Source organism: Scyliorhinus canicula, chromosome 16, assembly GCF_902713615.1.
Source record: "Scyliorhinus canicula chromosome 16, sScyCan1.1, whole genome shotgun sequence".
Taxonomy (NCBI): domain Eukaryota; kingdom Metazoa; phylum Chordata; class Chondrichthyes; order Carcharhiniformes; family Scyliorhinidae; genus Scyliorhinus; species Scyliorhinus canicula.
The window spans coordinates 101478719-101503915 of record NC_052161.1 but is presented as its reverse complement, the minus strand read 5'-3'; the positions used below and the strand labels follow the sequence as shown (position 1 = coordinate 101503915).

The following is a 25197-nucleotide window of genomic DNA, read 5'->3' as shown; positions in this document are numbered from 1 at the left end:
GCCGGTGCAGACTCGATGGGCCGAATGGCCTCCTGCTGCACTGTAAATTCTATGACTCTATGTCCTCACAGACATGGCACCCCACGGAGGAGGAGGTCACCTGGCCCCAAAGGTCACTGCAGCATTAAATATCCCCACCACCGGGTCATTCCAGTGCTCGAGTGGGACCTGCGTGGCATTTTGGAGCCTTCAGGTGCATCCAGACCATGACGGACGCTCTGCATGCCCAGGCATCCATCTATATCACTTTTGACCTGTACCAGGCCCAACGAGATACCCGGGCTGCAGGATTCGCTGCCATCTCTGGGATGCCACAAGTCCAGGGGGCATCGATGGCACGCATGTCACCTTGCGAGCACTGGGGCTCTATACTAACAGAAAGGGGTTCCATTTCTTGAATGTTCAGATCGTGTGCGACCACTGCCTGAGGATCAAGAACGCGTGTGCCCGCTATCCTGGGACAGTGCATGACTCGGAGATCCCGGTATCTCGTGGGGGACAAGGAATACCCTCTGAGGTTATGGATGATGAAGCCAGTGCGGAGGAGGAGTCCGAGACGGAGACCCATTACAATGAGGCCCACATTGCCACCGGTGCCATCATTGAGCAGTGCATTGGGCTGCTGAAAATATCGTTCCGCTACCTGGACCACTCTGGTGGGGTTCCACCATACACCCCCCCAGAGCCTGATGGTCTGCTGTGCCCTCCACAATCTGACACAGCAGCGGGTGGCATGCCAGCGAGGAGGAGGAGGAACACGCGGGCTCATCTGAGGAGGAGAACTAGGAGGGGCTGGAGGATGAGCCCGAGGAGAAGCTGGGGGATGGAGGAGAGGTGGTGGCAAGGACGACCAGGGAGGTCCTCAGCATTTTAATGTGACAGATTTCCATTTCCCCTTGCTACAAATAGTGACCTCACCGGTGCCCGCTCAGTGATTATCACTCTTCTTGAGCCCTTGTGTTTTACTGTTACTGGGATGGGCTCCGGTACTTCCTCCTCCCTCAGGGTGCCAATAGGGCCCTGGGTGACTCCATGGGATGGAGGGGCAGCTGGAGTCATCTGGTACTGGAGTCCTGGAGGCTGCCCATAATCTGCACCATGGTGTTGTGCCTTCATCAATGGTCCTCAGTGACTGGGCCATGTTTTGGAGTGCCTCAGCAATGTCCATATGTCTGGGGCATATCCCTCATTGGGACATGATGTCAAGGCCCTCTGCTATGGTCATCACAGACCGAGCGATAGCTTAGGCACCACCACTCAAGGTGCGGACGTTATGCTCCAGGTTTTCCATTGCGGTCGCCACCCTAGCAGTGTTGGCCTGGGTGCCACACAATGCCGGCACCATTTCCTGTGCCTGAAGGCTTTGGGACTCCTCCAATCAGCATTGCAATCGCTGGAGCGTCACTGACACCCCTCCTGAATGTCACGGTTGAGTCCTATTATAAGCATCAGATCTGGGAAAGCCTCGTCCAGAGGCTCGACTTTTGGCTAGGGTCCAGCTGCATCCTGGGATACAGCAGACCTCCGACTGCTGCCCCTTGTTAGCAGCGAGCTGCTGATGTGCGTGTCAGGTGGCGAGGGTACCAGGCATGGCGAGGTTCACATGGGGGCTTGGTTTTCGCGATCCCGCCATTACAGCCAGCGCAAAACACACCGCCAAACTAGCACAAAATGACACGAAGACCTAAGGCATTTTTTGGGTGATTCGCTCCCAGTAACTGCAAAGGAGAGATCAGGGGAAGCAAAGATTCATGCAGAGAATTCCATGTTAAAATTTAAAACATTCCAATTTCATACCTCTGCCAGGTAGTTTCTCATTCTTCTCCCACAGCTGAAACTCATATAATCAGATTTGGTTTTAAATCTCGGGTTCAGGCCTGCAACATAACAGATCCCATCGTTAGTGCTTGTAATTTGTGACAACAAATTTGAACTAGCTTTAGCTGAACCTCAAACTCACAAAGGGATTGATCAGATTGTCATTGGTCTGGGTCACCTTGGAGCACAGAAATTGTTGGCCTGCAGTTAGTTAATTTGTACCGCCTGATGACATAAAGTTATAGATTCTACAATAATTCTGACACCGCTGTGCCAAAATGCAGCCTTCTCTCCATTCAAGTGACTCTTTCTTCGCCTTCACGTTGGCCTGGATTCTCAATGAGTCGGGATGACTCGGTAGCTCTTTAAAAATGGCAAGTAGGTCTTGATTCCAGGCTTCCCGACCCCAATTCCCGGGCTGTGAGATTTTTGGGAATGCCTTTAAAGGGTGCGGATTACGTCATGTCAGAAGTCCGCATCCGACACTCCCACTCTGGCTGGCTCCAATACGGGGACAGGTATCTCCTCCTCCTCCACAATCCTCACGGGAGTTGGAGCAGGTTTTTAAGGAGCCATGGGTCCTGACCCCTTAGAAGTATCATAAACTTCAGTACGCATGCAGGAACCTTTGAAAAGGTGAATTCAAAGTTACACCCCAACACCCACCTGCCCCTTTATACCAGGCGCTGCCCTTCTGCCTTTTGGAAGGGTTCTTTTGGTGTCTCATTAGGCTTTCTGGAGGTATATATGGTTGAACATAAAGGGCGGAATTCTCCGGCCTCCCTGTCACAAATTTTCCGCCGGCAGCAGGCGGTGCGCTGTTCGCTGGCTGCGGGATTCTCTACTCCTGCCACTGTCAATGGGAATTCCCACTGAAGCCACCCCATGTCCCTGGGAATCCTGTGGGCAGGGTTGCACAGCCGGCAGAAAGAGAGAATCCCACTGCTAGTGAATGGCCAGAGAATTCCTTCCAAGCTGTTTATTAACAGCTCATAACTATATATCTGCAAAGTATAGCCGTGCATGGGTGCTGTCTCCATGTTGGTTCCTTCCAGATTCTTATGCACACAGTCAATGATCATGTGACTCTCCACATCACGATGTGGGCAGTACTGTATCCCCAGTGCCCCATTAACCCGTCATCTGCCTAACGCCACGATATTACACCACACCCCCCTCATCTTATGCATGCCCCCTGCACCAAACTCTTGACACTTACATCCCCATTGACCCACTGTACACTTTCTAGAACCAACGAACACCACAATGTAAACTGGTGTGTGTAAAAGGAAACTCTGCTATGGGGAAATGTTCTTTCCTATTCACGCCCATTTATGTTCCAAATCCACAAACCGCAACACTTGAAACCACTTGCGTTATGTAAACAACCATAGTGAAATTGACTGCAGAGATCAGACAGCCCGAGTTGTCCATCAAGAAATGTTTCCACTGTGAAACAAGTGTTCCACTTTACACTGTGGTGTTCATTGGGCTGGTTTAGCTCAGTGACCCCCACAATGATGCTCCCATCTAGGTGGGCACTTTTTTTCAAAAATAAATTTCTGAGACATTTTCAAATATATACATAACAAAGAAGAAAAAAAACACAAAAATCCAACTGCGGCAACAGTAAAAAATCAAACTATGCTTACACACTCCACCACCCCCCAACTCTACCCGCTGCCACCCTGTGTCTGCACCCCCCTCTTTTTAAACTTTTAACCCAACCTGAACTGAAAAAAAGCCCTCCCCCACCCTGCTGATGACTTAATATTCCTTAAAGAAGTCGATGTACAGCTTCCACTTCAAGGTGAACCCCTCCTCTGCCCCCCTAATGGCAAACTTGATCTTCTCTAAGTCCAGGAACTCTGCCAAATCGCTCACCCACACCCCTACACTCGGCAGCTCCAAGTCCCGCCTGCCCAATAAAATCCATCTCTGGGCTACCGTTGAGGCAAAGTCGAATACATCGGCCTCTCTCTCCACCTGCTCTCCCAGATTCTCCTACGCTCGAAATATTGCCACCTCCAGATTCAGAGCTACCGTTATCCCCAAAATCTTTGACATCATCTGAAAATCCCATCCACATCCCCCTTAATCTCAGACACGCTCTGAACATATGAACATGGTTCCCCCACCCTGCCTCCACACCGTCCTAGGTGGGCACTTTCTCCTGAGGGAGGAGGGCTAAGCCAGGAATTCTCCCAACTCCCTTACCCGAGTCCAGGATGAAAATCCAAGCCATTCCACTACAAAAGCAGCAAAATAAATGCTGGGCTGCCGAGGAGTGAATCTGTCCAAATCCCACTATAGCAAAGATGTCTGATAAGCTTTATAAATGCAATATGGTGCTAGGATGTGTAATTGAGATAGAGTTTAACATGAAGATTGGTGAGGCCTGCAGCCTCAAGTTTGAACTACAATAATCATTGTCAACTAAAGGGCATATATAGGCTTCTTCAAGTGGTTTAACACAACTGGGATCATTGTCGATATTGAGTGTAGACTCAAGGATGATGCCCTATCCAGTCAACAGCCTGCTAACATTTACCCTCTAGGCTCACATTAAAAAAAAAGAGGAATTTTGGGAAAGTTGCCCTTCAAACCTTACCCCAGCAAAAGTCGCCATCTTTAAGAGAAAAATGGAAGAAGGTTGTTGGGGAAGGGAAAATGTTGATTGCGATTGGGAAAATTGTGTGTGGCCTATGAAAGGAATTCAATCGATGGGCTGAATAGCAATGTCTCGTTTCATTTGAGCACAACGCCATCTCTTGTACACAGTGGGCAGGATTTTCCAGCCTTTCTCACCGGTGGGATCGTCCGGTCCTGCCGACACACATGTTCCCCATTGACAGCAGCAGCACCGGAAAATCCCACCACCGGTCAATGGTGGGCCACCTACTCAAAACATGCCGTGGTGGGATGGCAAATCCCGTGTGGTGTTATTGATTAATCAAAGTTTGTAATTACCACCACACCAATTGCACATCACCTTCAAACCATTTCTGGTCATCGTCACGATTTTCAGCTGTGATATTTTCAGTACTATCTTCAACAAAATACTGCAGCAGCTTCCTCTTCTTGGGTCGTATTTCTTCAGATAGCATGCTTTTTGCCGTCGTAATTAATTCGTCACTGCTGTTATCATATTCATGCAATATTTCCTTTAAATAGTAGCGAATCTCTGTAAATTGTATGGAGATACGAGTCACCAATCTTATAACTTCCAATTTATTTTATCTTCACACACATTTTTTTTTCCCCTTTAGGGATTAGTGGGGAAGGATTCCCCAGCTGAATCGCGCGTTATGAACATTCATTCCATGGCCAACAAGTCCCGGCGCTAGACTTGAACTGGAGCTTTTGGTCAAGAGGCAGGGACACTACCCACTGTTCCACAAAGCCTCCATGAGTTACCAATCTTGACACGAGCCTGGATTGGAATAACAATCTTCAATTATTACAAACAGCAGCTATCGGTATCAATCACATCATACTGTTTGTTGCATAATAGAATATCTTGTCAAACAGTCCTCACTGGTGCAAGCTGTACTCCATGCAGTCCAGAATGGTGCCTTTGACAATGAAGTACCACCCATCCAAGGGAAATGCTCCCATTTGGTGAAACACAGCCTTGTTGCCTCAATTCTCATCAATAGTGCACTACCTGAATCCGGGGGAAGACTGATCCAACAGTGTAGATTTAGCACAGATCGCCCAGAAAGCTGTTCCCTTTAGCAGATGGTACAAGGATGAGGGGTCACAGATTCAAGATTACAGGCAAGTGATACAGGGAAGGACGTGAGAAAGAACTCCTTTTATGCTGTGAGTGGTAATGATCGCTGTCGATGAGTGTGGCGAAAGCGGAGACGATTGATGATTTCAAAAGCTGATTGGCCAAGCACTTGAAGGAAATAAGTCTGAAGGCTACAGGGATAGAGTGGGGGGGGGGATAGATAGAGTATAGAGAAATACAGCACAGAACAGGCCCTTCGGCCCACGATGTTGCGCCGAACTTTTGTCCTAGGTTAATCATAGAATTTTGGACAATTTGTCATGGCCAATCCACCCAACCTGCACATCTTTGGACTGTGGGAGGAAACCGGAGTACCCGGAGGAAACCCACGCAGTCACGGGGAGGATGTGCAGACTCCACACAGACAGTGACCCAAGTCGAAATCGAACTTGGGACCCTGGAGCTGTGAAGCAATTGTGCTATCCACAATGCTACCGTGCTGCCCTTATGCTTGGTGATGGGGAGGCGATGCTGAGATAAACCGGCTAACGCTCTGGTGGTGAACTGGCTGAGGATTTCATATTTTACACGCAGCTTTTAATAATATATATTAATGATTTGAAGGAAGGGCCAGAATATACTGTGGCCATATTTGCAGATGATACAAAGGTGGGAGGGAAGGCAGGATGTAAGGAGGATATAAATAGCTTTCACGAGAGATGTTGACAGATTAGGTGAGTGGGCAGAAAATTGGCAATTGGAATTCAATGTGGGAAAATGTGAAACTGTTCATTTTGGAAGAAAGAATGAGCAGGTGGTTATTATTTAAATGGGGAGAGACTGCAGAAAGCTGTATAGCAAAGGACTTGGAGGTCATGGTTCATGAAACCGAGGAAGGTACGGTACAGGTGCAAAAAAATGTCAATGTTGCATAGTCCCAGAGGACCATAGGCTGCTCTGCCCTTTGAGAGAGAGCTGACTGGTGGTGATTTAACTTGAGGGTCACCACACCTCAGGCGAAGGGCAAGGTTGAGAAGGCAAGGTTCATAAATAATGTCAGCCGGTACGGGAATATGAACATGCACTGTTGGCATCAGTCTGCATCACAAACCAGCTGTCCAGCCAACTGAGCTAACTGACCCCCAGAAGGTAATAGGGAAGATAAATGGAATGCTGTATATTATCTGAAGGGAGCTGGAGTATAAAAGTAAAGAAGTGTTTCTGCAACTGTACAAGGTACTCGTAAGGCCACATTTAGAATACTGTGTACAGTTTTGGCCCTATTTAAGGTAAGATATATTATCATTGAAGGCAATACAGAGGAAGTTTACTTGGATGATCCTTGGTATGGAAGGCCTACCATATGAGGTGAGATTGCACAGGTTGGGTCTGTAGATCTTGAATTTTAGAAGAATGAGAGGTGATACGATTGAAACAAAAAAGATTCTCAGAAGGTTAGACGGGGTAAATGTTGGGATGATGTTTTCACTCATGATAAGTGTGTAGGACCAGAGGGCACTGTCGCAGAATAAATGGGTGCTTATTTAAGACAGGTGTGAGAAAGAATTTCTTCTCTCAATGAGCGGTGAATCTTTGAGAATTCTTTACCTCGGATGCTGTCGAGTCCTTGAATATTTTCAAGTCTGAGATCGATAGGTTTTTAATCAGTGGCAGGATTAAGGGTTAGGCAGGCAATTGAACTCCAATGTTAGATCAGCCATAATCTTGTTACATTGATGGAGCAGGCTTGAAGGGCTGAATGGCCTACTCCTGTTACTATTTCTTATGGTCAATCAGGCTCACTTCCAGGTGGGGAACCTACTTGGAAAAAACAATGAGAAACCCTGATTTCCGGGTTTCCCAAACAAAACTTGTACCCTCTACTCACAAAACCTGCTCTAGTCAAGATCAGAGCGCATTTACCTCCATTCCACTTCTGTCCCTGCTCCAGAATAATGAGCTTGCAGTTATCTTTCAAGCGCGAGAAATATTCAGCATCAACTTCTGTCCCATCTTCAAACAAACATACACGACACCCTTCACGTGAGAGCTATCCAAGATAAAACAAGTAGTTACCATGAAGTAGAAACAAACTATTGCCATTTCCATGTCACCGTTTAGTCGCAGAAACTTTGGCCCAAATTTTCTGATCGGGATTGGAAACCCAAACTACGATCTAAGAATGCAAATGTGGAATGGGGATAGAATGGATAAGGGGTAGTGTGGGTAAGATAAGGTAAATGGATAAGGTGGCACGGCGGTTTGTTGGGGAGATTGTAGAGTGGCAGCTGGTAGGGTGATATGTGGATGAGCCCAACATTTACCCCGTCTAACCTTCTGAGAATCTTTTTTGTTTCAGTCGTATCACCTCTCATTCTTCTAAAATTCAAGGTGTACAGACCCAACCTGTCCAATCTCACCTCATATGGTAGTCCTTCCATACCAAGGATCATCCAAGTAAACTTCCTCTGTATTGCCTTCAATGATAATATATCTTTCCTTAAATAGGGCCAAGTGGATGAGGTGGCACTTGGATGTGGATGAGCTGGGTAGGTGGGTGAATGGGTGGGAGCAAGGAGAGTTTGGTACGGGTGGTTTATCAGGTTGGGGAATGAGTCATGGTGGGGCGGGGCAGTCACGGAAGGCTGGGGGGGGGGAAGAGTCGGAGATCGGGATAATGGGGGGAGGAGTGGGAAGTCAATGGTTCATTGTGAATGGTTGGGGGGTGTCAGTTGTATAGTTACCCAGGAGTTAGACTAGTTTTTTTCTGTCTAACATTCCCTGGGTGACTATTCAGATGAATAAGTTGGAACCATTCCAAGTCTCCAACTAATTTATGTTATGAATGAACAGATATTTTTGCTTTTTAAAAGTTACTTTTAAAGGAATGATTGGGTGGTCCTTTCACATCAGAGATTTGGGTTCAGATGTAACCGATACAATGGAAAATAGTGGTTAGCACTGCTGCCTCACAGCGGCAGGGACCCGGGTTCAATTCCACCGTTGGGTGACTGACTGTGTGGAGTTTGCACGTTCTCCCTATCTCTGCGTGGGTTTCCTCCGGGTGCTCCGGTTTCCTCCCTCAGTCCAAAGATGTGCTGGTTAGATGGATTGGCCACGTAAACTTATCCCTCAATGTCGAAAGATGTGCAGGTCAGGTGGGATTATGGGGTTACGAGAAAGGGCGGGGTTTGGGCCGAATGGCCTCCTTCTGCATTGTAGGTATTCTATGATTCTATGACCTGCATTCTCTCTCCCAGCTGCTAAGTGACCTTTGTCTGGGATGACTGATCCCACTTTCCAATGAGTTCAAACATATGCTGCCCATGATTTGGGTCAAATCAACACTGCACTAAATCAATCATTCTACACAGGTCACAAAAGAATAGTTGGTGTCTGAAATGGGAACACCGACACTGGTGAAATGAGGCAGGGGGACTTCAGGTGGCGGCTATGAAGGAGTAAGTCGCACATTTGGTGGCTCCCGCTCGGGGTCTGACTTTTGGACCTTTCCCCCCGATTTTTTACCGAACTTGATTTGAAAAATCGATGATAGAGGCAATTGTGTACTGGATTCCCATATCAGTACATGGAGAGGAGGACTAGAAGCGCTCGCAAAGGCAGAAACAGAAAGACAGAGAAGGCTTGGGCTGAAGCTACAGCGGGAGGCAGCATGGCGGATGACCGGACCTCTGGCTTGTCGACCCAGCGGTCAACGGAGCAGCTGATGCAAGTTATTCAGGAAGGCTTCGCCAAGCAGAAGCGGGACTGCTTGGACCCGATTAAAGAGTCAATTGCATGGCTGGAGCTTAGATTGGATGCCCAAGATCGAGCGATCCAGAAAGTAGAGAAGGCGCTGGCTGAGTAGGAGGAACATCAAACTGCGGTGGAGTTGGAGGTGGGGATGCTGAAAGACCAGCAGAAAAAGCTCCTGGAGAAGGTGGAGGACCTAGAGAGTAGGTTCTGCCGGCAGAACTTGAGAATCGTTAGGCTCCCGGAGGAGTGGATGCTGGGCCATACGTAGCGGACATGTTTGAGAAGTTGCTGGGGGATGGGGAATTCTCCCAGCCCTTGGAGGTGGACAGGGCTCACAGAGCACTCGCAAGGAAGCCGTGAATGGGAGAACACCCCCCCCCCCCCCCCCCCCGAGGGCAATGATGGTGAGATTCCACAGGTATTTGGATAAGGAGCGTATTTTACAGTGGGCCAAGCAGACAAGGAGCTGTAAATGGGAGAACAGTATCCTGCGGATCTATCAGGACCTGAGTGCAGAGGTGGCCAGAAGAGTGGGGTTTAATCAGATCAGGTCGACCCTTTTTAAGAAAAAGGTGAAGTACGGACTGCTGTAACCGGCCTGTCTCTGGGTCACGTACGAGGAGCAACATTTTTATTTCGAGTCGCCTGAAGAACCGCTGGACTTTGCGAAAAGGAAAGGACTGGTGGCGGACAGGGAACTTTTGAACTTCGTTGCAACGTACATGTTTTAAAATGTTTCTCGTTTTTCGTTTTGTGGACGCTATTTGTAATGCCTTCTGTATTGATTTGGGGCCAGTTGCAGAGCTGAGTGAGTTAAAGTTTACATTTGCACTGTTGGGGGGTGGAGGTGTGTTTGTTTAGATGCTGGATCTCTTATTTGATCTTTTCTTTGTTTAATGTTTTTTTTCTGTCGGGCAATTGTCTTGGGATTGTCTGTCATTTGAATATGTGTGTATGAGCCCGGGGGGGGGGGGGGGGGGGGGGGGGGGGGGGGGGGGCAATAGGTGGGAGAATGTCTGGCGCCAGGGGTGGGGGCCACTAAGCTAGCTGGGCGGGCTAGCTCACGGAAGCATTATTGGGGAGTGAGCAGATGTTAGGCTTATCAAGGGGTTGATTTACATTGTGCTGTTACAAGGGGAGGGAGCAGGGTAAAATGTTCTGCTGACGAGGGAGGGACTGTTGCTGAGGGACAGAGAGGAGGTCGGGGAGGCCGGTGGAGGCGCGGGCTGGAGAATGGCCCAAGAAAGGTGATGGCTGATCGGCGAAGTGGGGGGGGGGGAGGCGGCGGGTCGGTGAGCTCCCCAATTAGGCTGATCATCTGGAATGTACAAGGGCTAAATGGGCCGGTCAAGAGGACACGTGTGTTCACGCATTTGAGAGGACTGAAGGCGGACGTGGTAATGCTGCAGGAGATGCACCTTAGAGTAGCTGACCAGATTAGACTAAGGAAAGGTTGGGTTGGACAGGTTTTTCACTCTGGACTGGACTCGAAGACTAGAGGGGTCGCGATCCAGATCAACAAACGAGTGGTGTTTGAGGTGGGAAGAATAGTTTCGGATGTGGGAGGTCAGTACATTATGGTCAGTGGGAAACTGGAGGGGGTGCAGGTGGGATTAGTAAATGTGTATGCGCCAAATTGGGACGATGTGGAGTTTATAAAGAGGATGCCGGGGAAGATACCGGACCTGGACTCATACAGGTTGGTCATGGGAGGGGACTTCAACACAGTTATTGACCCTGGTTTAGACTGGTTGAGCTCAAAAACAGGCAGGGTTCCAGCAATGGCAAAGGGGCTAAAAGGGTTCATGGAGCAGATGGGGGGGGGGGGGGGGGGGGGGAACCATGGAGATTTGGGCAGCCAAGGGTGAAGGAGTTCTCCTTCTACTCACACGGGGGTGGTGGACACGGGGTACTCAGCGATCACAATCTCAGACCATGCCCCGCACTGGGTTGACCTACAGGTTAGTAAACACAGTAACCAGCGCCCGCACTGGAGGTTAGACGTGGATCTTTTAGCTGATGAGGAGGTGTGTGGGCGGCTGAGGAAATGTATTCAGAATTACCTGGAAGTCAACAACTCGGGGGAAATTTCAGCAGTGGTGGCCTGGGAAGTATTGAAGGCGGTGGTTAGAGGGGAGCTGAGCTCGATACGGGCCCATAGGGAGAAGGTAGACAGGGCAGAGACGGACCGACTGGTAAAGGAGATACTACAGGTCGACAGGAGGTATGCGGAGACCCCAGAGGCCGGGCTTTTTTTTTTTTTTTTTAATTTTTTTATTGGAATTTTTTGCAGAAAATATAACAAAAAGTATAGCAAAAAGCAGTAATATGCAACTAACAGCCCCATAACACCCACAATTCCCCCCATACCGTAACATCACATGTATCACATTCCCCCACCCCCCCCAAACAAGAGAACTTAACCATAAATTAAAATTAGATAAATCAAATTTAAATAAAATAAGCTAACATAATCAACGTCCCCCCCACCCCCCCGGGTTGCTGCTGCTACTGTCCCAGTACCCTATCGTTGAGCCAGAAAGTCGAGGAAAGGCTGCCACCGTTTAAAGAACCCTTGCACCGATCCTCTCAGGGCGAATTTAACCTTCTCAAGCTTAATGAAGCCCGCCATGTCATTGATCCAGGTCTCCACGCTTGGGGGCCTCGCGTCCTTCCACTGTAGCAAAATCCTTCGCCGGGCTACTAGGGACGCAAAGGCCAGCACACCGGCCTCTTTCGCCTCCTGCACTCCCGGCTCTACCCCAACCCCAAAGATCGCGAGTCCCCATCCTGGCTTGACCCTGGATCCCACCACCCTTGACACCGTCCTCGCCACCCCCTTCCAGAACTCCTCCAATGCCGGGCATGCCCAGAACATATGGGCATGGTTCGCTGGACTCCCCGAGCACCTGGCACACCTATCTTCACCCCCAAAGAACCTACTCATCCTCGTCCCAGTCATGTGGGCCCTATGCAGCACCTTGAATTGGATGAGGCTAAGCCGCGCACACGAGGAGGAAGAATTTACCCTCTCCAGGGCATCAGCCCATGTCCCGTTTTCGATCTGTTCCCCCAGTTCCCCCTCCCACTTTGTTTTCAGCTCCTCTACTGACGCCTCTTCCTTTTCCTGCATAAGCTTGTAGATATCGGATATCTTCCCCTCCCCGACCCAGACCCCAGAGAGCACCCTGTCACTCACCCCCTTCGCGGGGAGCGCAGGGAATCCCTCCACCTGCCGTCTAGTAAATGCCTTTACCTGCAGATATCTAAACATGTTTCCCGGCGGGAGCCCAAATTTCTCTTCCAACTCCCCCAGGCTCGCAAACCTTCCGTCGATAAACAGGTCCTTCAGCTGTCTAATGCCCGCTCTATACCATCCCCGAAATCCCCCATCCATGTTCCCCGGGACGAACCTATGGTTCCCCCTTAACGGAGCCTCCATCGAGCCCCCCACTTCTCCCCTATGTCGCCTCCACTGCCCCCAAATCTTGAGGGTAGCCGCCACCACCGGACTCGTGGTATACCTCGTGGGAGGGAGCGGCCACGGCGCCGTTACCAGGGCCCCCAGGCTTGTATCCCCACAGGACGCTCTCTCCATCCGTTTCCATGCTGCCCCCTCCCCCTCCATCACCCACTTACGCACCATCGACACGTTGGCCGCCCAGTAATACCCCGAGAGGTTGGGCAACGCCAGCCCCCCCCCATCCCTACTCCGCTCCAAGAAGACCCTCTTCACCCTCGGGGTGCCATGCGCCCAAACAAATCCCATGATGCTGCTGGTCACCCTTTTAAAAAAGGCCCTAGGGATAAGATGGGCAAGCACTGGAAGAGGAACAAGAACCTCGGGAGAACCGTCATTTTGACGGATTGCACTCTGCCCGCCAGCGATAGCGGCACCATGTCCCACCTTTTAAATTCCTCCTCCATCTGTTCCACTAGTCTGGTGAAGTTAAGCTTATGAAGAGCCCCCCAACTCCTGGCCACCTGCACCCCCAGGTACCTGAAACTCTTCACTGCCCTCCTGAAGGGGAGCCTCCCAATTCCCTCCTCCTGATCTCCCGGGTGCACTACAAATACCTCGCTCTTTCCTAAGTTCAGCTTATAGCCCGAGAAGCCCCCAAATTCCGCTAACAGTTCCATCACCCCCGGTATTCCCCCCTCTGGGTCCGCCACATATAACAGAGGCCGGGCTTTTAAGGGAACGGCGGAGGCTACAGGCAGAGTTCAGCTTGTTAACCACAGGGAGGGCAGTGGAGCAGCTGAGAAAGGTGAGAGAAGACCAGTAGAATGCTTGCACAGCAGCTTAGAAAGAGGGAGGCAGCCAGGGAGATAGGGAAAGTAAAGGATGGAGATGGGAACCTGGTTGGAGACTCAGCAGGGGAGAATAAGGCGTTTTAGGTGTTTTATAGTAGGCTGTATGGGTCGGAACCCCCAATGGGGCCGGAGGGGATGAGGCACTTCCTCCCGGGGGGGGGGGGGGGGGGGGGCTGAATTTCCTCAGAAGGGCTGGAAGAGATAGCAAAGGGTCTGAAGGCCATGCAGTCGGGTAAAGCCCCGGGGCCGGATGGGTCCCAGTGGAGTTCTATAAAACGTTCTCTGGGATATTGGGGCTGTTGTTGATGTGGCCATTCAATGAGGCAAGGGAGAGAGGGGTTGTTCACCCGACGACGTCACAGGCCACGATTTCACTGATCGTGAAGCGGGACAAGAACCCGGAGCTGTGTGGGTCCTATCGGCCGATATCCCTATTGAATGTGGACGCCAAACAGCTGGCCAAAAGTTTGTCCTCTGGGATTGAGGATTGATGACGTTATTGGGGAGGACCAGACGGGGTTTGTTAAGGGAAGGCAGTTGGTGGCCAATGTAAGAAGGTTGTTAAACGTGATCATGATGCCCCCGGAAGGTAGAGAGGTGGAGGTAGTGTTCGCAATGGACGCAGAGAAGTAAAATGGGAATATCTGTGGGAGGTACGAGGACGGTTCGGATTTGGGCGGGGCTTTATTGACAGGGTCCGGTTGCTGTATCAGGCTCCTGTGGCAAGCGCACAGACGAATAGGACAAAATCGGACTATTTTAGGCTGCATCGGGGGACGAGACAGGGATGCCCCTCTCCCCACTGTTGTTCGCGTTAGCCATAGAGCCGCTGGCAATTGCACTGAGAGCCTCAAGGGGCTGGTCCGGGGGGGGACACAGAGTCTCGCTTTACACAGACGACCTGCTCCTGTATGTATCGGACCCAGCAGAGGGGATGGAAGAAATCATGAGGATTCTGGGGGAATTTGGCCGGTTCTCGGGGTATAAACTAAATATGGGAAAAAGTGAGATGTTTGCGGTCCAGGGGAGAGGACAGGAGAGGTGACTGGGGGAGCTACCGTTTAGAGTGGTGGGGGAAGCTTTCGGTACCTAGGCATCCAAGTGGCCCGGGAATGGGAACGGCTACACAAACTAAATCTGGCCTGACTAGTAGACCAAATGAAGGACGAATTTCGGAGGTGGGACGCGCTCAAGTTGTCATTAGCTGGGAGGGTGCAGACAGTGAAAATGACGGTCCTCCCGATATTCCTGTTTGTGTTTCAGTGTCTCCCCATCTTTATTTTTTAAACAGGTCAACAAAGTGATCACTGGCTTTGTACGGGCGGGCAAGATCCCGCGAGTAAGGAAGGTAATGCTTGAGCAGAACCGGGGAGAGGGCGGGCTGGCCCTGCCAAACTTCAGTAATTACTATTGGGCAGCGTATAGTCATGATCAGGAAGTGGGAGGAGGGTCGGTATGGGAGCGTGTGGAGGCGGCTTCATGCAAGGGCACCAGCTTGGGGGCGTTCCTGCCGACACAGTACTCCACCAGCCCCGTGGGGGCAATGGAGAAAGCATGTGGGAGCGGAGGAAGCATCGGTCTGGTCTCCAATCTATAATAATCACCGGTTTGCCCCGGGAAGGATGGGCGGAGGGTTTCGGAGATGGCAGAGGGCAGGTATTGAGAGGATGGGGGATATGTTTATAGAGGGGAGCTTTCCTAGCTTGAGGGAGCTGGAGGAGAAATTTGGATTGGCGAGGAGGAACAAATTCAGGTACCTGCAGGTGCGGGACTTCCTACGTAGGCAGGTTTCAACCTGCCCACTCCGAGCACCAAGGGGGATACTGGACAGGGTAGTTTCCAGAGGGTGGGTGGGAGAAGGGAGGGTCTCTGACATTTACAAGGAATTTATGGGGTCAGAGGAGATGCAGACTGAGGTGCAAGTGGGAAGAGGAGTTGGGAGGAGAGATAAAGGACGGTCTATGGGCGGACGCGTTGATTAGAGTCAACGCGTCCACAGCATGTGCCAGGCTCAGCCTGATACAATTCAAAGTCTTTCACCAGGCTCACATGACAGTGGGCTGGATGAGCAGGTTCGTTGGGGTAGAAGATAGGTGTGCAAAGTGTGCGGGAGGGCCAGCGAACCATGTCCACATGTTCTGGACCTGTCCAAAGCTTAGGGGATTCTGGCAGGGGTTTGCAGATGTTATGCCCACAGTGGCACCAAGTCCAGAGATGGAGATCTTCAGGGTGTCGGAAGATCCGGGAATCCAGGAGGAGAAAGTGGCAGACATTCTGGCCTTTGCTTCCCTGGTAGTCGGAGATGGATACTATTAGCTTGGAGGGACCCAAAGCCCCCGAAGTCGGAGGCCTGGCTATCGGACATGGCTAGCTTTCTCTGTTTGGAGAAAATCAAGTTCGCCATGAGAGGGTCAATGTTAGGGCTCGCCCGGAGATGGCAACCGTTCATCGACTTCTTTGCGGAAAATTAATCGTCAGCAGAAAGGGGGGGGGGGGGGGGGGAGTTAGTTTAGCTTAGAGTAGGGGGTTAATAAAAGTGGAACCGGTAAGGGAGGACGACGGCTTTTGCACTATGTTTATATATTCATGTACATTGTTTATTTTGTTGTTGTAAAACCAAAAATACCTCAATAAAATATTTGTTAAAAAAAAAGAAATGGAGACAGGGAGCGGGTGGTGAAGATCAAGGAGAAATGGGAAGCGGAGTTGGGACGGGAGATCAATTATGGGAATATAGAGTGAGGTACCGCGTAGAGTAAATGGGACCTCCTCTTGTGCAAGGATGAGGCTGATACAGTTTAAGATGGTGCACAGGGTGCATATGACCCAGGCGAGAATGAGTGGGTTCTTTCAGGGGGTAGCAGATGAGTGTCAGAGGTGTGGGCGGAGGCCAGCGAATCACCTGCACATGTTTTGGGGTTGCGAAAAATTGAGAAGATTCTGGGCAGGAGTGTTCAGTCTTAGCCAGGGTAGTGGAGGGGGAGGTGGACCCGGACCCTTTGGTGGGGATATTTGGGCTTTCAGAGTAGGAAGGCCGATGTCTTGGCCTTCGCCTCTCTGATTGCACGGTGGCGAAATTTGCTGGAATGGCGGTCGGCATCGCCACCGGGGGTAGCGGCTTGGTTGAGTGGCCTGTACAACTTCCTATGGTTACAGAAGATAAAGTATGAGTTAAGGGGCTCAGCAGGGGGGCGTTTGAGAAAAGGTATGGGGTGTCTGTGGTCTGTGACCGTGTTTGAGGAGCTGTTCATTGCAGGGGGATGGGGGGGGGGGGGGGAGAGGCGGCGGGGTGGGGGGGCGTATCAAAAAGGGGAAAAATCTGTACAGGATGTATGGTTGATTGTTGGGAAGTATGTTTCCCGGGGTGTTTATTTGCTGTAACCTGTTTTGATACATGTTTGTAATAAAATACATTTCAAAAAAAGAAATTGAGATAGGGGTTTCTGAGATTGCATTAGACACATGTCTCTGCCTCTGACCAGTAACACCATTAAAATACAGTTAGAAAACAGATCTATGGAGATACAATTTACCTTATAGAACTTGCCCTGTTATGAAGTAATGTTGTGTAAATGCTTTACATCTGAAGAGCTTATTATTTGTGCTGTAATTCAGGATTAAATTGATGGCATTTCCAAATAGATCAGCTTCTCCAAAACAAACAAAATAATGCACAGCATATTTGGTTAGACAATCTACACTGTATCATTGTCAATCATTCATGAATAGGCTAGATGTGCCCAAACTGCTCTATCAAGAGGCTGACTGACTCCCTGAGGAAGCCTTTGCTTCCATGGCAAAATTTTGAAATAAAATATAATTCTTGACGGATCAAAATTTTACTCCCAGGTGTTTGTTTTTCTTTGAATTGCAGATTTTATGTGGGAATAAAAGGTAAAGTCGCAATTGTCCCAGATGACTAGGCTGCTTTCCCCTTTGAGGGGGGAGTGCTGACTGGTGGTGATTTAACCTGAGGATCACCACACCTCAGGCAAGGGTCAAGGTTCAGAAGGCGTGGCCTGTATGAAGGGCCTTCAGCCGGTACAGGAATTGAACCCGTGTTGTTGGCCCCGCTTTGAGTCGCGAACCAACCGTCCAAGCTAAACTGAAGCTGCAACCTACACTGTTAGCATGAACTTTGGCAGCAGGTAATTGAAACTTATCTCCCCTTTGCTTGCAGCCTTCAGCAAAACTGCCACTGCATATGATGTGTGGGTCGAATTTATAGAAAGTGTAAAGAAAGCAACAGAAAATATTTTTTTTTACAAGAAACCAATAGAATCATAAAATGGTTCCAGCAGAAAAGGAGACCATTCAGCCCATTTTGTTAGTGCTAACTCTCTGCAAGAGCAACCTAGCCATGAAGTCTTTTCACAGTCATATCCAATTCCCTTTAGAAATCTATGATTAAAACTGCCTCTCCCAAACTCTCAGGCAGTACATTCCAGATCCTATCTACTTGCTGCCTGGAAAAACTTTTCCTCATGTTTCCCAATTATTCTTATGACATTTATCTTGAATTGGTGCCCTCTACCTCGCCACCTTTCCTTCCAAGGGAACAGTTCCTCTCTATTTACTTTATCTCAGCCCCTCATGATTTTAATTAGAGTACCTTAAGTTAATCTTCTCTCAACCTTCTGTTCTCTGATGATGACAAGCCCAGCTTTCTAATCCACCCACCTATCTGAGATCCCTCGTTAATCTTTTCTCCACCCCCTCTAAATTATTTACATCTTTTGATACTATGGGTGCAATTCTCCGGCCACATTGTGCTCTCGCTTGAGAAACCTACTTACGACCTACCTGCCTGGGATCTAGCGACCTCCCCCGATACTCAGGCCTCCTCACGGCACCGGATGCCGACCAGTGTGGTCCACACAAACATGGACTAGGCTTAACGGCACCCGGGCCCTCACTCTGGAATGTGGGCAACTTGGCACTGTCAGCTTGGCACTGCCAATGTACCTGGATGGCACTGTCAAGGCACTGCCTGGGTGCCAGTGCAAGTGCCCGAGTGGCAGGGTGGCACTGCCAAGGGCCAGGGGGCGACGGGGCCATGCTCATGAAATGAGGGTGGGGGAGGGTTTGAAGGATGGGGGAGTGCAGGGCAGGTAAATATAAGCCTTTGGGTTGTTGGGTGGGTGATGGGTTGGTGTCCTACAAGGGATGGGATGCTGTAAGGGAGCTTGGGAGGGCCTGAAGAGGGGGGGGGGGCAGGGACCCCATAGCAGGGTGTCCCCACTTGGAGGGTGTGGGCTATTGTCCATGTGTGTGGGTGTGGCATTGCCTATGGGTGGGTGTGTAAGCTCACTTAGATATCGGGGCACCCTTTCAAAATGGAGGCCCAATCTCAGAGTTCAGCTCCCCAGTGCTAAAAATATTTGTGGGCTAGACTGGTGAGAAACACCCAGGGCCCAAAAAAGTGACTAAGTGTCATTGAATAACGGTGGGGAACTCGCCGGCAGAGCCAGCAGGAAACTCCCTGAAAAACCCGCCACAAATTAACTTCGAAAATTTGGGGGAGAATCACGTCCATTGTTTTTTTTAAGCACTTCATTCCAACAAGTTATTACTCAGGAAGTGGTCTTTGACTAAAGTTAATGGCCAACCAAAATAGGTAGACATCAAGTGCATCATCCGAAATGTCCACAAGGCCAGGTCCACATAATGTGCAAATTCTCCTGATCAAATATGAATATATTGGGCAAAATGCACAGGCAGCATGAATTAACTTAGTAAATTTTAAAATGATCCCTTTTACATTCACAATTTGTCTCCCAACATTCAATTATAGACTGATTTGCATCACTTGCAGAAACAACCATCAATAAATATTATATATTGAAATCTTAATAAATCGTTCATTATGATTACCTGCAAACTATATTCAGGTTAATTTTATTCTTTCAGCATTTGCAAATTTAATAAACAGGGTAAAACTTTGCTTTTGACTCATTAAAGAGAACAAGCTCAGAGGCTGTTAAAACGGTCAACACGTAATTAGAAACTCAACGAGGGAAGCATAGACTATAAATGTTGACATGAAAAACTTAAAATAAAGGCAACACATCAATTGTAAAATACTGAGGAAAAACCGCAGAGCAAAATTCAATAATGGGAATCTGCACTAAATAACTTCACCGGAGGTAAACTTTCTGAGTTAAACTGACAGGGCAGAAGCCAAGAACTTAGATACATCAAGAACAATATATTGAAATTGTGTTTCAATTACACAACATCAAATACCTCTTGCATTCCTGTGATAAGTCACAGACGTGGATACCATGTATCCCAATCTACTGAACTCTACACAGTTTAGAGGTCTGCCTCCCTCTCTTTCTGCCTGTGTTCTGTGCAGATAGAGTGCACTGGTTGATGAAACATGACAAATTCTCCCGCGCCTCTCAGACGGTGAGTTCTCTTTTTGATGCAGCAGGCAGCCATGTAAATGTTTAAAGACTTAAAGAAAACTTAAATACATCTCTACGAAGCCCAAATTTAAGGTAAGGAAGTCCTGTGTGTTGCACTGCCTGTAACATGTGGGAATTTGTAGACACTCCCTGCCATCTGGATGCCTACGTGAGTGGGAAGTGCCAATGGTTTGGCCAACTTGAACTCCGGCTTTCAGAGCTTGAACGTCGGCTGGAGGCACTGAGGTGCGTCTGCGAGGCTGAGAGTTACGAGGATAGCACGGTTTTAGGCGTGGTCACCCTGCAGCTTGAGGAAGTACAGTCAGAGAGGGAATGGGGGACCACCAGTCAGAAGGGAAGTAATTGGAAAAGCCCCAGAGTGCATCTCCCTCAAGAACCATTTTTCTGTGTTGTACAATGGTGGGAGTGACAGTTCCCCTGGGGAGCACCACCAGTGCCAGATTCACGGCACTGCGGGTGGCTCTGCTGCACAAGGTGGGGGGGGGGGGGGGGTGGACAGGGGGAGTAGTAAGAGTGGAAGAGAAATAGTGCAGGAAGCTGAGTAGTGGAGGGGTGCAGTCAGGCATTTCTGTGGCCGCAGGCGTGATTCCCGGTTGGTGTGTTGATGTCACTGAACGGCTTCAGGGAATTCTGAAGGGGGTGGAACATCCTTGCGGGAGGTTTGCTAATGACATGGGGGTGTGGGGGACTAAACTAATTTGTCTGGGGAATAGGATAAGGAGTGGAGGTAGAGATGGGGATGATGAAGTCAAATATGGAAGTAAAACCAAGTCAGGGGCTATACACAAGTTAAGGCAAGGAGTCTTGTGAGTAAGGCAGGTGATTTGAGGGTGTTGATTAACACACAGGAATGTGATATTATTGCTATCAAAGAGTCATAGTTGAGGGAAATCCAGGACTGGCAGCTCAATATTCTGGGGTATAGAATATTCAGGCGAGACAGGTTGTTGTGGTGAATGTATAATGCATATAATTCACACTGTGTATCACTGTGTCCCTGTGGGCTCCATCTGTGAGCCGTTGCGCGGCTCTGCCCACAGGGGGAGATGAGGAGCTTGTACAGGGCTCCACCCTTGGCTCCGCCCATGGCTCCTCCTACTACCGGAAGTATAAAGTGCTGCGGTCTTGTGAGTCTGCCCTCAGTTCTTCTGGTCGCAGGCAGGCTCAGTTGTAAGTCGATTAAAGCCACAGTTTACTTCCACTCGTGTCTTGAGTGAATTGATGGTCGCATCAGTTGTAAAAGAGGAGGTGGTGTCACAATATTGGCCCAGGAGTCGATTACTGCAGAGAGGAGGAATCTTAGAAGGTTCCTCAGGTTAGGCCATATGGGTAGAACTTAGAAACAAAAAGGGGACAATCACATTGCTATACTATAGGCCCTCAAACAGTCAGCGAGAGATAGAAGAGCAGATACGTATGCAAATCTCTGAGAAATTAAACAATAATAGGGTAATAATAATAGGCGATTTCAACTTTCCCAACATTACGTGGGATCGTCAAAATGTGAAAGGCTTAGAGGGGGACAGAATTCTTAAAATGCATTCAGGAGAGCTTTTTATGCCAGTATGTAGAAAGTCCCACAAGAGAGGGGGTGGTGCTGGACCTAGTTTTAAGGAATGAAGCCTGACAAGTGGTAGATGTTTCAGTGGAGGAACATTTTGGTAATAATGTCCATAACTCAGTAGGATTTAAGGTAGTTATGGCGAGGGAGAATGATGGACTGGAAATAAAGGTTCTGAATTGGGGGATGATCAATTTTAATAGGATAAGACAGGATTTGGCCAAAGTCGATTGGGAGCAGCTACTTTTAGGAAAATCTACATCAGAGCAGCGGGATTCATTCAAAAAGGAAATGAGAGAGGCACCAGGGCCAACATGTTCCCATAAGGATGAAGGGTAGGAGCAAGAAGTCCAGAGGACCCTGGATGATAAGGGATATCCAGGGTTGGATAAGGCAAAGAAAAGGGAGGCGTGTGGAAGATACTGAGGGCTCAAAACAATGGAAGCCCTTGAGGAGTATAGGAAATGCAGGGGTTACTTCAAAAATAAATTAGGAGAGCGAAGAGGACTAACAAGGCAAGGGACTATACTATGAACGTTTAAATGCTTGAAAATAGAACCATAGAATTCCTGCAGTGCAGAAGGAGGCCATTTGGTCCATCGAGTCTCTGAAAGAGTACCCTAACTAGGCCCACTTCCCTCACCCTATCCCTGTAACCCCACCTAACCTGCATATCTTTGGACAACAAGGGATAATTTAGCATGGCCAGTCCACCTAACCTGCACATCTTTGGACTATGGGAGGAAATCAGAGCACCAGAGGATAACCACGCAGACATAGAACATAGAACAGTACAGCACAGAACAGACCCTTCGGCCCTCGATGTTGTGCCGAGCAATGATCACCCTACTCAAACCCACGTATCCACCCTATACCCGCAACCCAACAACCCCCCCTTAACCTTATATTTTTTAGGACACTACGGGCAATTTAGCATGGCCAATCCACCTAACCCGCACATCTTTGGACTGTGGGAGGAAACCGGAGCACCCGGAGGAAACCCACGCACACACGGGGAGGACGTGCAGACTCCGCACAGTGACCCAGCCAGGAACCGAACCTGGGACCCTGGAGCTGTGAAGCATTTATGCTAACCACCATGCTACCGTGCTGCCGCTGACACGGGGGGAAAGTGCACACTCCACACACAGTGTACAAAGGCTGGAATTGAACTGGATCCCTGGCGCTGTGAGGCAGCAGTGCTAACCATTGTGACAACAAACAGAGGATCAAAGGGACCTTAGAGTCCATGTCCATAGATTCCTGAAGTCAGCAGGACTGGTAGATAAGGTGGTTAAGAAGGCATACGGGATACTTGCTTTTATTAGTTAAGGCATAGAATATCAGAGCATGAAGGTTAAGATGGAGCTGTATGAAATGCTGGTTAGGCCACAGCTGGAATAGTGTGTTCAGTTCTGGTCGCCACACTATAGGAAGGAAGTGATTGGAATAGAGAGGGCACAAAGGAGATTCACCTGGATGTTGCCTGGGCGGGAGCATTTCAGCTATCTAGAGATGCTGGCGTTCTTTTCCCTGGAGCAGAGAAGACTGTGGGGGGACCTGATTGAGGTGTATAATATTACAACGGGTATAAAAAGGGTGGATGTAAAAGGAACCCTCACAACATTAACATATTATGCAATCAAAAGAAAGCTGGATGTAGCATTCACTTTCGGGTGCAAGAAATTACAAGTGCAACATTTACAAGGCAGGATTTGACTGATGTTAAGCGAACGAAATGTAAACCAGTGTTAAATGCTCAAAATGATTCCCGAAGCAGCTCCCTCCCACCCTCCCCCCTAAAAAATAAAGTCACTTGCTTTCTCACTCGACATACAGACTATGCAATCTATGCGGAAGACGGGTGCTTAGCACCGAACTCCAACCGCGCTGTAATTCCACTCGGAAATAAGGGAACCCGGGATAATATGGGGAGGGTTTCATTTCTGCTGGAGAGAAAATGTAAACATGGGCGATGTGCAAAGGAGCTCTCTCCCTCTCTCTCTCTCCCTCCCTCCCCGGCCACACAAGGCGGATCCACAGTAGTGGGACTGAATCGACAGTAATGAATTTACAAACTTGTCTTCCTTCAGGTTTCCGGGTTGTTGCCTGTTGCTGCCCAGGCACTGACATTAAGGTTGATTTCATGAAATTGACCATGTCCTTCTGTATTCTACTCAACGGGTTAAACTTCACCTGCAATTTCTGGCACCCTTTGTCCATTAGATTTTCCAGATCGCTGGCTACGATTCCATATTTTGTATCGGCCTTCAAACTGGTCACTTTGAATTTGGACCCCATGTTGCAGTCGACTTTGTTACAAAGGAGCGCAAGTGCGCGTGCGCAATTCCTCACCCCCCCCCCCCCCCCCATGGCCGATATTGACTGCAACTGTGGGAGAAGTTGCTAAATGCTCTGCTTGAGTCAGTACAGTGTCTGGACAATCAATAGAATCCTCAAAGTGCAGAAGGAGACCGCACCCGACTCCCCTGCCCTATCCCCATAAATCCATCACCCCACCTACCCTGCACACTGAGGGGCAATTTTCAGCATCGTCAAACCACCTAACCTGCACATCTTTGAACTGTGGGAGGAAGCCAGAGCTCCCAGAGGAAACCCACGCAGACACGGGGAGAATGTACAAACTCCACACAGTCACCCGAGGTTGGATCTATATATAATTGGGTGCCTGCACAAATGAAAAAATTATAAAGAAACAGGGCCTTTGGTGTATCCAATGAAACTGGATGTTTATTTAATGGTTGACACAGCATGGTGGCATAATGGTTAGCACTGCTGCCTCACAGTGCCAGGGACCCGGGTGCAATTCTTGCCTTGGGTGACTGTGTGGAGCTTTCACATTCTCCTTTCCTTGTGTCTGCGTGGGTTTCCTCTGGGTGCTCCGGTTTCCTCCCAGTCCAAAGATGTGCAGGTTAGGTTAGGAGGGCTAAAGCAGCATTCTGAGACTGAGGTGCCCTTTAAAAATGGAACCCTGATCTCTGAGGAACGGGACCTGTCAGAGAGATGGGATCGCACCCCTCTCAGTTCCAGCGAGAACTCTAGTGTGCCATTGAATAGCACTGGAAACCCAATCCTGGGTAAAAATATTTTCTAAGTGCCATTGGGGTTCACTCCTAGTGATAACGGGAATCACTCCAGTTTTCTCACTGGTGGGAGCTCTCAGCCTCTAAACTGGGGTGTTGCGGGAGAGTGTTGTTTGGCTGGCAGTCAAGCATTATCCAATTGGGTGACAAGTCTTTTTGCTTTCAAGTTAGTGTCAGAAGGACGCATGTAAGAAGGATTGATGTGTTGGCCAAAGTCATATAATGGAACCTTCAAAAGTACATTTAATCACAATTGGTATCTCTAACTGCATTAGATATAAGCATGTGCAAGTACATAGATATGCAGATCAAGTATTTGCAAGCTTTTGTTATGTTATGTCAAATATTTCTGCATTAACTATCGCTGACATAAAATTGTTGCTTCACCCAAGTATTTTCAGTTGAGTCTGAAGGAATTAATTTTTTACCATTTGGAAACTGGGCATTAACCAGTACACAACACTTAGATAATTGTTA

The 25197-nt window shown here is 48.9% G+C and overlaps 1 protein-coding gene across 5 annotated transcripts in view; it reads right to left on the bottom strand.

Moving 5' to 3' along the window:
* dffb (DNA fragmentation factor, beta polypeptide (caspase-activated DNase)) overlaps positions 1–23958 on the bottom strand; it is a 91024-nt gene extending 67066 nt beyond the window's left edge. For all 5 annotated transcript variants that reach the window (XM_038821775.1, XM_038821773.1, XM_038821776.1 and 2 more), the window contains exons 1-4: positions 23813–23958; positions 7478–7604; positions 4811–5002; positions 1798–1877 (exon numbers count right to left, since the gene is read on the bottom strand). In XM_038821775.1, the coding sequence (XP_038677703.1) occupies positions 1798–1877; positions 4811–5002; positions 7478–7604; positions 23813–23917 (504 nt within the window). In that variant the 5' untranslated portion in view covers positions 23918–23958. The remainder of the gene's footprint in view (positions 1–1797; positions 1878–4810; positions 5003–7477; positions 7605–23812) is intronic.
* Positions 23959–25197: the final 1239 nt, after the last annotated feature.